Genomic DNA, 13,249 nt, shown 5'->3' with positions numbered 1-13,249 from the left:
ATGTGGAGTTTATAGCGTCAGGAGGCAATGCAAGAGTTTTGTGGTCTTTAGTGGCTACCCGGGCGTGGTATAATCGGACTGAACGATGCCAAGAACCACTGGATGTGAGGAGTGGGAGGGGGAGTGGGATTGTCTTTTAATCTCTGGGTTTAAAGCAGTCAGCTGGAGAGGAAACAAAGAGCACAGAAAATTCAACTCTAATTTTGTTGTATTTGTGTGAAGACACAGTTCTTTGTAACATTGACTTTATTTTAGGAAAGAACTTACAATAAAAACAAACGTGAAGAGCTAGGTACCAACCAGAAGCAAAACCAACTTTCTTGTCTTGATTTGTTGGTTTGATACCATAATGGTCTGAAGCTACGTTCACAGCAGTCTCAATAATGCCGTGCAAAGCCACCACTTCTAATGAAAAGTCTAGTTAAACGTACAAAATGCACAACTGTCCAGCACACATTGAAAGTTAAAACAGGCCAAACTTCAACCGATCAAGGACTTTAGATGTGGCAGTGACATATGGATGGCGTCCATTTGCATTCAGTGCCAACTGTTTAAAAATGTATTTTTGCGTGGCCAGTTTTTTACATATCGGAAGAGAGCTGTGAACGAAAAAGTATGGGGCAAGATTTGCACCACTTTGGCATTTCACACCAAGCTTCTTCCAACTGTAGGTAGTGCCAATGCTCTAGTTCCGGGTAGCGACAGTCCAGTGTAAATACCATGGGCTAAATGAACATTCAAAAATGGACTTTTAGCAGGTTCTTGAACATAAATTTAGCTTTGAACGCTTTGAACATGCCTGGTGTGAACGTAGCTTAAGACATAAAGTTGATGGTGATTGATGGTCAAAGATACAGAAAAATACCAGAAGCCTTAAAGAATCAAAGAAGAGTTTTTCCAATTATCAAACAAAATTCATAGTTGTTGCCCTACTTTATTACAAACCTGTTCTGACTGGTAGACACCAGCAGCTTGTCATTATACTCAGATTGAGTTAAGTTTAGTTTAGCCCAACTATACCAGCTTTAAATAATTTCAGTGTAGTCAAGTTTTTTTGCCACTTAAAAAAAGTTTTTCCATTGTGGGTTGTTCCATCTGTGGTTCTGTTTGAAAATCTACATAAAACATGGCTTCTGTTCCGAAGCATCTTAGTGAAACATAAATCATTTAATAGTCATGAAATATGTAGACATATTTCCTTTACCAAGCTGTATTATGGTTTCTTGTTCCGATGGTGGTTGAAACTGTAATTGGGAAATATTTAAGTGTGTTTTTGACCTTCCAGACCAGAAACAGAATGGGGCTGAGAAAATTCAATGGATAGGAGTGTGGAGTGAGTGATGAGGCTGAAGTGGGAGACTGGAGAAAGAGGACCATATGTTTCCTGCTGGCAAAGACTTTTCCGTACATCTGTGGTTTTCATCTGCAGCCGGCTCGCTGCCCGTCTGCCAGCCTTTAGTGCCATGCTCATGTTTTTTTTTTTTTTTACGCTGCACATGATCTTCAATGAAATCTTACACTGTGAGCATTATTTCCTCATCCTTCAGTTTGAACACGCTGCCACAGTTACATCAATCTGGCTTAACCTGATAGCAAAACCTTACATTTCTGCTTGACATTTTGTCAAGCCTCCAAAACAGCTCAGAGCTGTCCAGGCGTGTGGGACCTCTGGGGTCCTGTGGTGTTTTGGCAGTAGGACACCCGCTATAGATAATTGACTAACTGTGCACTGTCGAGTACTCTTGCAGTGGGGGAGACTAGTTTACCAATGAAAAATCGCTGTAGGTGGAAAATAAGTCTTGACATTTCCCCATTAATGAAAAAAAGTAGTGCTGATGAGTCTGAACTGCTTTGGAAATGTCTTTAATGAAAAATGCAGCAGGAAATTATTTCACCTTTGACTTGACAAGACAAATTGAATTGGGTTTACTATCTAAGCAAATGTTCCGGCCCATCTTAGAGTCTTCTTCTCAGATCTTAATTAAAAATTTGGACAAAATTTGTCAATGTCTGATTCGATTGATGACACTTATTGCTCCATGAGACACAATAAAAAAAAAATTCACACTGGACTTTAAGCATCATGAATTCTGAACCTCTCTACTCTTCCTCCAGACTCCGGGGCATTATTTTCTATCAAAAATGAAAGCGTACTTTTATCTGTAAAGAAGGCTTTGGATGATTGAACAACTGTAGGGTCAGAATACTAAGAAAATGGACAACCAAGAAAAACTGTAGGACTGTGTGAATTAATTATAAATAATAGTATTAGCTGGATGTGACAGAATCTAGATAGAGGTTAGAAATTTCAAACAGAAAGTAGGAAGTCTGTTGAAATTGTAGTTCCACAAGTCCAAGTTTACAAGAGTTTGGTCCTCGGCTGAGGGCGGGACAAGTCCTGCAACAGGAAGACTCCTGATGTCTATGTCAAAGATAGAAGCGTGACACCAGATGAGGGTTAAAGCAGAGACAAGGTTGAGAACATTTCCGGGTCAGAACCATATGAACTGGACTTAAACTATAAAATGCTGAACAGGAAGGCAAACCAATGAGAAAACAACAAATTAGGAGTGGAGAGAAACACAGGTAAGAGGACAGATTTGATTCTGGTTGATGACAGTACTAGTCCAGGTAAAAAAAGTTGCGATGGCTGTAGTTCAGGAGTGGATGATATGAGGAATGCAACAATTTAAGCCCATGTCTAGTATTTGTCTGTGTGGTAGTTCTTGATGCAGTGACTCCAAAACAGAACAAGATGAATTTTTTGACTGTCACTAGCCAAAGCTCTGGTAAACAGTTGTGCAACAGCATCACCAAAACTGCAAAACAGTGCAATGCTCAACATGTCGGTCTTTAAAAGTGGATTCAACACAGTGTTATACTGTACATCCATACATGAAGTTTGAGGTCATACATCTGGGGCCTCATTTATAAAACTTTGCGTAGGATTTGCGTCAGAAGTGGCGTACGGATGAAACATAAGACGTGCGTACGCACAGAAATATTCGGATTTATAAAACCGTGCGCACGCACATCCTACGCATCTTTCCCTCAATAAATCACAACCAATTCTAAATGCAGCGCAGCTTTTGCGGACTCATGACACGCCCATAGTTGCCCATAAATAGTCCGTGAAACGCCCACAAATGAATATTCATTGATTGCGAAACCATGGCACACACCGAGAGGAAATGAAAAAAACGTAACTTGACTCAATGTGAAGTAGAATTTATCGTTGGCGAGGTGGAATAGAGGAGAAAAGTGTTGTTTGGAGGGCACAGTGTGGGCATTACTAATGCCTAAAAGGCACGTGAGTGGCAAACGGCGGCAGGCGCCGAAAATGCTGTAGCCTCACAACCTCGGACCGTGGACGAAATAAAAAAAAAATGGTCGGACATCAAAGTCGAGGCGAAAGAACTTCTAGCGCTCAATCGGGAGGAGGGGGCACCGGGGCACCGGGGCACCGGAGCGCCAGATGTCGTCCCCATTTGCCAGCAAGTCTTCTTGCTGTCTAAAGATGCGTTCACTCCGAATTCTTCCATTTGCCACATCTTCTAAAAGCGCAAGATCAGCCATTGTGCGTCATTACGCATTGTGATGGGGCATTTTATTTCCCTCCATTTATTGCATCTGACAAGCTACAGATGTCAGTAATAATCGACGTGGAAATGGGAAATTGTTCAGCGCGAATGTAATTTCTTGTTGCTTTCTGAATGGTTGAGACATACGCCATACATTGTTTTATCAAAAATAAAACAAACTAAAGGCATATGCATGAATACCATAATTCCATAGCTTATGAAGAAATGTTTTGCTCTGAAAACAACTTTCCCCAGTGGACAATTAATATGTCTGTCCGTCCGTCCGCACACCCGCACCTATCTGCTCCGCCAGACGGACACATTAACGAGAATATCAGTTTTGTACATTATTTCGTTCTGTTAACTATATTATTTATGAGGATGAATTGCACAACATGCCAATATTGCAGAATATATTTCATTTTTCTTTCTGCAAATAAGTGTTCATTTGAATTTCTGTTGTAATTTTCGTTTGATTTTTTTTTATTTGTTTCACTGCTGATCGATCAAACGGGTGTTCATGTAGGCTGTTAATTGTAAGACTTGCTTTGTGAAGTCTTCATGTAATTTCTGAGAGGCAGTATTGTCATTTTCACTTTCACGTGTTTCTTCCATCTGCCGACGGTGTCGCCGTTTCACATTTCATCCGTTTTTGTGCGTACGCCTAGGTCAGAGCTTGCGTGAAGGACCGCACATTTTCAAGATTCAAGATTCAAGATTCAAGAGGTTTTTATTGCCATATTCTGTGTAGCTACACAGAGTAGGAATTTGTTTCGGTGCAAATGTGCAGCATAAAACAGAAGAACAGTAAACAACAAAATTTTTTACGCAATGGACAGAACAAAAATATAAATAGAGTCAGTAGTGCAAGGAGTGACAAAACAGTGCAAACTGAGAATGTTCAAGGTGCAGGTAGTGGGCTGGTGACTGATTGGACATTGAAGTGAAATTTGGGGGGGGGGGGTTACAGGGCATTTAAGAGTCTGACTGCAGAGGGAAAGAAACTGTTCTTGTGTCTGGAGGTTCTGGTCCTGATGGACCTTAGCCTCCTGCCTGAAGGGAGTAGTTTCAGTAGGTAATGTCCAGGGTGAGAAGGGTCGGCAGCTATCCGGCCTGCACGTCCCTGGGTTCTGGAGACATATAGTTACTGGAAAGATGGGAGGCTGCAGCCGATCACCTTCTCTGCTGAGCGCACAATACGCTGTAGCCTGTTAATGTCTCTGGTTGTGGCACTAGTGTACCACACGGTGATGGAGGAGGTGAGGATGGACTCAATGATGGCCGTGTAGAACTGCACCATCATCTGGGCCGGCAGCCGGGCTTTCTTCAACTGCCGCAGGAAGTACATCCTCTGCTGGGCCTTTTTGAGGAGAGAGCAGATGGAGGGCTCCCACTTGAGGTCCTGCGTGATGGTGGTGCCGAGGAAACGCACAGAGTCCACTAGGGTGATGGGACAGTCTGACAGGGTGAGAGGGGGTGAGGGGGCTGTGACTTTCCTGAAGTCCACTATCATCTCCACTGTCTTCTGGGTGTTCAGCTCCAGGTTGTTGATGCTGCATTTTCCCGTCAAGTTTGCTTTTTATAAATCTCAACTATTGCGTAGTGAGTGGTGTACGCCTTCTTTTGTGCGTACGCAATGCTTATAAATGAGGCCCCTGGTGTGAAAAGGCACATTGACCAGAGTTTGCTTTAAAATAATGGACAACTGGTTAGGGAATGGAAAAGTGAGAGTTTTGATAAGTATACCCATAGAAAATCAAAGAAAGATGCCTCTAGTAGAGTGGTAGAGTGTAGACTTATATAGTGTGTCTAAGAATGTAGACTTATATAGAGCTTTTCTGTCATGCCTTATAGCCCAAAGCCCTGTACAGTCACAATTCCATTCACCCGTGCATTCACACATTCACATACTGCCGAACACTGGCGCCAAGCTATAACCACCAGGAGCAATGTGAAGTTCAGTTTCTTGCCCAAGGACACATCCCAAAGTGGGAACCAAACCTCGTTCAAGCAGAGGTCAACAACGTTATCTCAATTTACAAATTTGAGCTCTAATTGGTCATGAATAGAAGACAAAACCAATGAACTTGAAAAAAATAACTATTCCTAGGCTATAAATACTTTCATCCTTGGTGTAAAATCAGAACATTTCCCATTGAGTCAATGGGAAATAGCTCTCCTCAAAAACCACCTCCTAGAGGTCATTTGGAGAACGGCAGTATTTTTGCATCGTTGGTTATCATCAGATTTTGAAATGGAAGGTGAGGGCTTGGATATTACTTGTACTTAGCTGCATTAGAAAGATTGTCTTTTTAAAGGTCACACATACTGGTAAAATGGCACCTCTAAATCCTGATACCTTTTATTTCTTCATTAGGGAGCAAGTGCATGCTGGTTCCACCCTTAAAACCCACTGAAATCGCATCGTACTTGGACCTGGATTGTTTATGGTCAGTCTGTTGGCTTTTATTCAGGATTTGAGTTAAATCACCTAGGTACTGTTTATGTTTCAAGGCTCAGTTATGAACATTTCTAACAGCAAATAGAAGGTTTTCTTTTTACCATGCAAGTTGGAGTTTGTGCAGGGAAAAAGACAAAATTGAGATAGTTCATAAACCAGCAGTGGCTGTGTCTCTGCTAGAACTAGATCATGATGCAGTGGGTGATAAGCAAGCACCGTAAACTGAGCCTTTGGTGATGCAAATGAAGAAGGTTTTCCTTTCGAAATCTGAAGCAAAGCTTTAAAATGAGGAGAACCCTGAAGTCATGACTTGTTTTCTTTTTCTTTTCTTTTTTTTTATGAGGAGTGCTTTAATTACAGGCAGATATTGCAGTCCAGAAGATGCTGACAAGAAGCTGCATCCACACTGTAGCTGAGGAGTTCGTTACAGTTGGATAATGAGTCTTTTGAAGGCTGAGAGGAACTAAATCTGAGCCGCTGCAGGTTACACAAGCAACCTCTGCAACCACAGAGAAAAAGAGTTCAAATAGCATCAGTACTTCTCTCTTTTAGTCCTTTAGTAAATGAACACTTTCATCTTTTTTGTTTCTTACTACAAAGCAGACCTATTATGCTACATTCACACCGGGATGTGACGTTCAAGAATGCGCGTTTAGCCTAAGGTTTACTCTGGAATCTCACTACACTCGCTACCCAATACTAGCGCATGTCTGCCACAGCAGTGCCAGTCTTGTGAATCTCGCTCCAGTCTTTTTCTTTCACAGCTCCATTCCGACATATGAAATACTTGGTGTCTTATAATTTCAGCCGGGCACAAACCGCAATTATTGATTTCTCTTTCATGATCAATTTTTGAAGAATTGGCGCTTTTATGATTCGAAAGGGACGCCATCTAAAGGTCACTAAATCCGCGCCCCTGAATGGTCAAAGTTGGATCTGGTTTAACTTTTAATGCGTGTTCAGTTTTGGAAGTAGAGCCCAAAATCGGTCGTAGAAACTCGCATAGCGACAGATGAACGCAGGAGTTTTGAACGCCAAAGGCCAAAACATGCATTTTTGTGTGTTTACATTAACTTTTCAACTGAAGTTATCGCTTGAACATGCGTTGCCTAGGGCGATGTGAACATAGCTTTAGGGTGAAAATACGTAAGTCCATATATAATTGGTTCATGCAAAAGTACCCAATTAAAAAACGGACCTACCCAAATTTTTAATGTTTAAATGCCACCTTGAGCTTTTACTATGCATGTAATGGTTCGTTTATGGCTGTGGTCACTACTTGTGTCCTCTTTGACTTTTTTTGCTCTTTCTGACTGAAAATCCCAAAAAAACAAATTTTCCAACCTCAGCAGTCGGGGAAAAGTGGTGATTCTAGCTGCTTTTAACAATGACAGCTCTGAAGGCGGCTTAAGAGAGTCATCCGAATCAAAGCCAGCAGGAATCTGGGTGAATATCTGGGCTTTTATTCAGGGAGCTGCACAACCAGGTGAGTCACCGAGCCAGAGTGAGCGTGGTGAAATGGAGAGCCGGGTTGTCACCGCTCCGCCGTGGCCAATCTCTGTCTCATTCTTGTTTTGCTGTTTTTATTTCTAAAAAAAAAAGTCTCTCATTAGCTGAGAGTGTTGCTCGGTGACCCAGCGCTCATACCCCATGTCCCTCCCAGCAGAAAAGGCTGAAAAGTCACATCTGAAAAGCTCCCCGGCTTTCCTTTTAGAGGCAAGGCCAGGCGTTCTGGTGGGTGGACCCTCGTTAATTGGACCTGAAGAGGTTGAGGGCGAGCCTCGACACAGCTGTCAGCTTTGGCTTGGGTTTTGAAAGGAGCGTGGGCCGGAGCCCTCATTTTCAGTGCTGGGGGGTGATTTGCAGTCAAAGGTGAAGGTGTTTGCCTCAGCACAGATGTAATGAGAGGAAGAAGGAGCCCCGGGGAGGAGAGGAAAATACAAGCTGGACAAAAAAGATCAATTAAAAAGCGGATCCTCCGCATGCTGAAAGAGGTTTTTGGAGAATTAATACAACAACAAAAATATGCACATTGTCATCGTTCAAGTCTCATAAAATTGTAAGGAACCATCTTCCTGAACATGCAGAATGACAATCTCTACATGAAGCACCGTTGTATGCCATGGGGAGACAGTTTTGTCAGACTTAGCCAACTTTTCCAACATTTTTATTGGACTTTTATGAATTTCCTAAGACACATGTGCTATATGTAAGAAAATAGAAATCAAACCGAGTAAATTAAATGAATACTTTTTTTGGAAAATTGTTGTATAAAATATTATTTATTTTGAATGCAAAACTTCGATTTGTTTTAAGCACTTTATGCTGCAAAAACTTATTGCCTAAAAATAGGAAAAGAGAAGAAAATCATTAGAAAGTAGTAAAATGATCTGTCCATGCAGCCGTCATTTTTACATAAGAAATTGTATAAAAAGAAAACAAGGAGTTCCACAAAAGCATTTTAAAACCTTCGAAAGGTCTTGATAAATAAGATAAGTTAAGATCTGGTAAAGTATGTCTAAACAAAAGGTTTTCAATCTTTGTAAGCATTAAAAAGACAAGCTTGAAAGTGAAAATGTTTCCCTTGTGTTAAAAGCCAAAAGTAAAAATAAAGGTTTTCTAAAAACAGCCACAGAGAACCAATTCTACTTAGTTTATTGCATCAGGCCACAGAGGTTTAATCTCATTAAGCCATATACAAAAAGGCGTTTTAAATGGAGCTTTCCGTTCGGATAATCTAGGTACGCTGCTGTAATTTGCTGTTTCTTGCATCATTGTGAGGGATTTTACTCTTTCTGTGGGGTTAATACAGGAGTCAAGCTTGCATAAAATCCCTGGAGGGTGAGGAACAACTGTCACTGAGCGAGTGCAGGCCTCCATCTCATCTGCTGAACGTGTGAGCATGTTATGTTTGGATGTTTACACCAGAAAAGGCTGGATGATGACACAGCATTTGAAATAAACAAAACGCTTTGACGGGAGCCAAAAAAAGGACATGAAATGCACAAGTTTTTTATGTTAATGCACTTTTATGTAAAGGAATAGAGGTCACATTCCTTAAATGTTTTGTATCCACCCCAATTTAACTGTTGTAGTTCATTGTAATTTTCAGAGTTTTCTCTTTTGTTTTACATGTTATTTTTTTCTTGCTTACTTGTTTAACCTCCATGAATGTGATACTATTTCACATCCATTACAGACATTAAAAAGTAATTCGGGTTGCAACTTTCTTTTAAACCTAAAGGAATGAAGTAGACTGTAAAAAATGCATACTTACACTAGATCGACTCATTTAGCTATAGAGGATTTTGGACACTCATTTGAAAAATTGTAAATGTTATATACTTGTATAGAGCTTTACTACCTTCTCTTAAGGCCCAAAGAGCTTTACAGTCACAGCAAAATGGCAAAAAAGTCACCAAGAAGCATGTCTTTGGACTGTGGAAGGAAACTGAAGTACGCGGAAGAAAAAAAACACAGTAATTTTAAAGTTTTATGCTCTTTTTAGATATTTTAGCTGAAAGCTTAAAAAGCAAATACAACATGCACTTTCTTGCTACCTCAGGTAATCCTGATTTGTAATCGTAACATCACACCTCTATTGGTTTGAACAATTTTAATTACATTTGTTGGACTACAAATGCGTAAACACCTGTTTTTGCACACTGAGCTAGTTAATTAGCATGTTCTTTCACAACTACATTCTTGTAGTCAAAAGTTGGGTAAGTAGCCTACAGTTGAAGAATTTCAGCTGCCTAACAAGCAGGCTATTTATAATGGGTTCAAATTAGGAAAATTAATTTGGAAATTGAAAACTATTTATTTTTTATGGTATTTGTGCCACCACTATTATTTTGTAGAGATGTGAAAATATTACCATTCAGAGCACGAAAGAAAACCTCCAGAGTTATCTGATGGGTATGGTTTCAAATATGGCAAAAATGTGCCAAAATAAACACTGAATCGGTTAAAATATTGCTACAAAAAGGTATTTTATTTGAAACCAATGCTTATTTTTAAAACTAGTTATTCATGTGAGGCAATGCTACCTCATCTGCTTAAACGGTGACTGCTACCGATGGGTTTCTTTTAACATTTCCATATATCCTCTATGCCTCATCTAGCCAGAAAATTATATTCCTCTCCTTCTGACCAGGAAGTATTGTAATATTTACTTCATGCATAATTCATGCAGAAATGCTTGACGTTGCAGGGGGCTCTGGTGGCAGACTAACGGACCAATTTTAATATTTCACTTTTTATACTTCAATAGCTCCAAATGGGGTCATCAGCCTCCCTTAGTCAGGCAACTTTTGTGTTTAAAAAGTTTTTTTGTGTATTTAAGATTACATTTTAGTTTTACCAATATAAATATGAAAGGACATAGGTTGATAAAGCGATTAAAAATAAAAAGTAAAAATCCTGCATGTAATACAATCAGTATTTTTTTTTTTGTTTGTCTGTAAAGCATGTCTGTGTGTTTCTCCTGCATCAACTGTGGTCACATGACGGAGCAAACCATCAGAAATGTATTGTTTACATCTTGCGGTGTTGTCCTTCATGAATGAATCAGATGGTAGTACGGGGGGACCCCTAGCCCCCCAGCCAGAAAAGCAGTTACAATTCATTGGGCAGAGTCCCAGATGGGTCCTCTCTGTGCACACACGCACATGCACACAAAGACACTCACACCCACAGTTATGAAATGATTTCCATATTCAAGATTCAGTGTCTTTTGTAGGGAAACCAAAAAAAACTAAAAACAAAATGCTTTGATGTTTTTCTAGTTTTAAATCATCTCTGATTTTAGTTTGAGTTTTCTGTTGTCCCAGCTGCAAACTTACAGTACTTGTTATCAATAACAAACCCCTATTTATGATCAAGAAGCATGATGCTTACTAAAAAAAATATAGTTTTGTTTGAAAAAATGATAATAATTAAATAGTCAATGTTTTTGCTTACAATCGGACACAGAGAGCAGTCAGGTAGTCCTTAATCATTTTCCAGTTTTGACTATGTGTTGTCTGAGTTAGTCAAAAGTTATATTAAGTTGTATCTGTCCATTAAGATTTACAATGTTGAGATTAGTCCGTTTTTTTTCTTTTTTCGGTAACATGCTAAAGTTGAAGCTGCAGTACATTCATGTCATTCTTAGCATTTCATTGGTGTTTTCTACATTAAACTAACGTGTAAACATTTGTATTTTTTTATCATGACTAGATGATCTCTTTTTCAACTTTTTGCAAAGTCCGTTGAGACTGGATTGTGAACTGATGGTTTGTAGCTTAACTAAAATAAAACATGTCTTTCTGAAAACTATTTCAATTTAAACTGTTGATCCCACTTAAAAAGTAAATGCAACTTTTTGTTGGGACTCCATTTGCGACCACAAAGTATGTATTTTAACAACCGTTTTAACACCATGTGCATTAGGACTTTCAAAACTTTAATGGTGTTTGCATGCCATCTAAGGAGAAAAGTGTGTGTGTGTTTTTAAATGTGTGTACAAGTAAATGAATAGATTTTGTTATAGCTGCATTTTTCTCCAGCAGTCCAAAAGCTCTTGAGTTCAAATGTGCTTTTTGCCATCAGGACACATGTACTCATGTGAATAATGCATCAGGAGTGTTGCCGTCTTGCTGGTTGCATGTGCCGTATTGTTCAAGGCCAGCCTGTCCGGTGTGACAACATAATGTGTTGACTGTGTGCTGTTAAATATACATGAGCTGCGAAGTGGCTTTTCTTTGTGCATAATGTTAACTGAAGCACCTAGAAAAAAAGCTGGTTTAGGGCAGACATTTGCATTGTTGAGGTGTTCAGAGGGTTTTGCACCACAAGCAACTTTTACAGCAGTCTAACGATGGTGGTTGAGCAACTTGACAGTTTTTCTTTCAATATGACAACTCCTGCAGTTGCAGGTACACGCAAGTCTACAGTAGTGGATTGTTTTCTTGTAGTAGAGTTTAAATAACCTTGTGAACTATTGCTTAGACCAGGCCTGCCCAACCCTGGTTCTTGATGTTCATCAGCCTGTATACTTACCAGATGATCCGTTCAAACTTGCTTCTACAGATAATGTCAGCGCCTACAAAACCTAAGTAATGAAGCAACAAGGGTTTCTATAGTCTAGTAATTGTAATTAATTACCAAAATTTGGAATGTAATTTTATTAAATTACTCAGTTACTGACACATTAATTAAATTACAGTAATTTGTTACTCTGAAATCCTTAACCCCAAACACTGTCTATACGTCACTATCAAATCTCAGACCCTGATGGTCAAAGTTCAACCTGGTTTAACTGTCAACGTCCGTCAATAACCATGCATTGTAAAAAAAACAAAAAAAAAACTGTAAATACTGGTGTAGCTACATGTGTAGGTGAGATATTTGATCACGGAAGCTCGGAATGCACAAATGTGATGTTTTCTGAAACATATCCTTTGTTAATGAAACCTAACTAGTGCATGGGACAACTGTATAGCTCTTGAACAACACTCAAAACATGTTTAGTAATCCAACTTCAATCATGCTTGTCTTTGTTTCATATTTTTAACACTATACTATTATAAGATGGAGTTTTGAGTAGAATCCACACATCAAGAGGAAAGAATTTATCACAACTGTTAATATGACAATAATTTTATTTGTCATTGTGAAAAAGAAAAATAAAAGAGACTTTTGGTGGGAGTATTTTTTCTGTTTGCTTCTTGAAAGTTATGGGGAAACTGCCTCCCACAGGGGATCAAGGGTTTCCTAAAGCTTGGTAGTTTATTTCCTCGCCATCACAGCTGAGTCTAGTCTGTTACAAAAGGTGTACTGCATGTGTTAGGATTATCCTCTGTGTCATATGTACAGAAAAATAGGCCTTAGACAACAAAATAAAAGCACTGGTGACTTGGCATCCCCCTGTGACTAATTCAGCTGTTTGGTGTCTCTTCTTGTCTTATAGTTGGTGCTGCCAGAGTACTCGATCCATGGGCTTTTCTGCATCATGTTCCTGTGCGCACAGGAGTGGCTGACCGTTGGGCTCAACATCCCCCTCCTCTTTTACAACACATGGAGGTAACTATTAAATTTAAACTAATAGTGGATGCATTTCTCATACATTTGCTTGAAATTGACACAATATCAACACAAGACATTATCAACGAATATCAACTTTTGTCACACATCAAAGACCCCTTACTACAGCCTGCCCAACCAT

The 13,249-nt window shown here is 39.5% G+C and overlaps 1 protein-coding gene across 7 annotated transcripts in view; it reads left to right on the top strand.

Annotated features, from left to right (window-relative positions):
• The window catches only part of cnih3 (cornichon family AMPA receptor auxiliary protein 3), a 64,796-nt gene that overhangs the window by 33,404 nt on the left and 18,143 nt on the right, over window positions 1–13,249 (top strand). For all 7 annotated transcript variants that reach the window (XR_013654037.1, XR_013654036.1, XR_002293168.3 and 4 more), the window contains exon 4: window positions 12,995–13,107. Coding sequence is in view for 4 of the 7 variants with exons in the window: in XM_078942690.1 (XP_078798816.1) it covers window positions 12,995–13,107 (113 nt within the window). In the remaining 3 variants the exon portion in view is untranslated. The remainder of the gene's footprint in view (window positions 1–12,994; window positions 13,108–13,249) is intronic.

Source organism: Oryzias latipes, chromosome 24 (assembly GCF_053564925.1).
Source record: "Oryzias latipes strain Hd-rR chromosome 24, Olatipes_Hd-rR_3.1".
In the NCBI taxonomy this organism is placed as follows: Eukaryota; Metazoa; Chordata; class Actinopteri; order Beloniformes; family Adrianichthyidae; genus Oryzias; species Oryzias latipes.
This window is presented reverse-complemented; position numbering and strand designations above follow the sequence as displayed.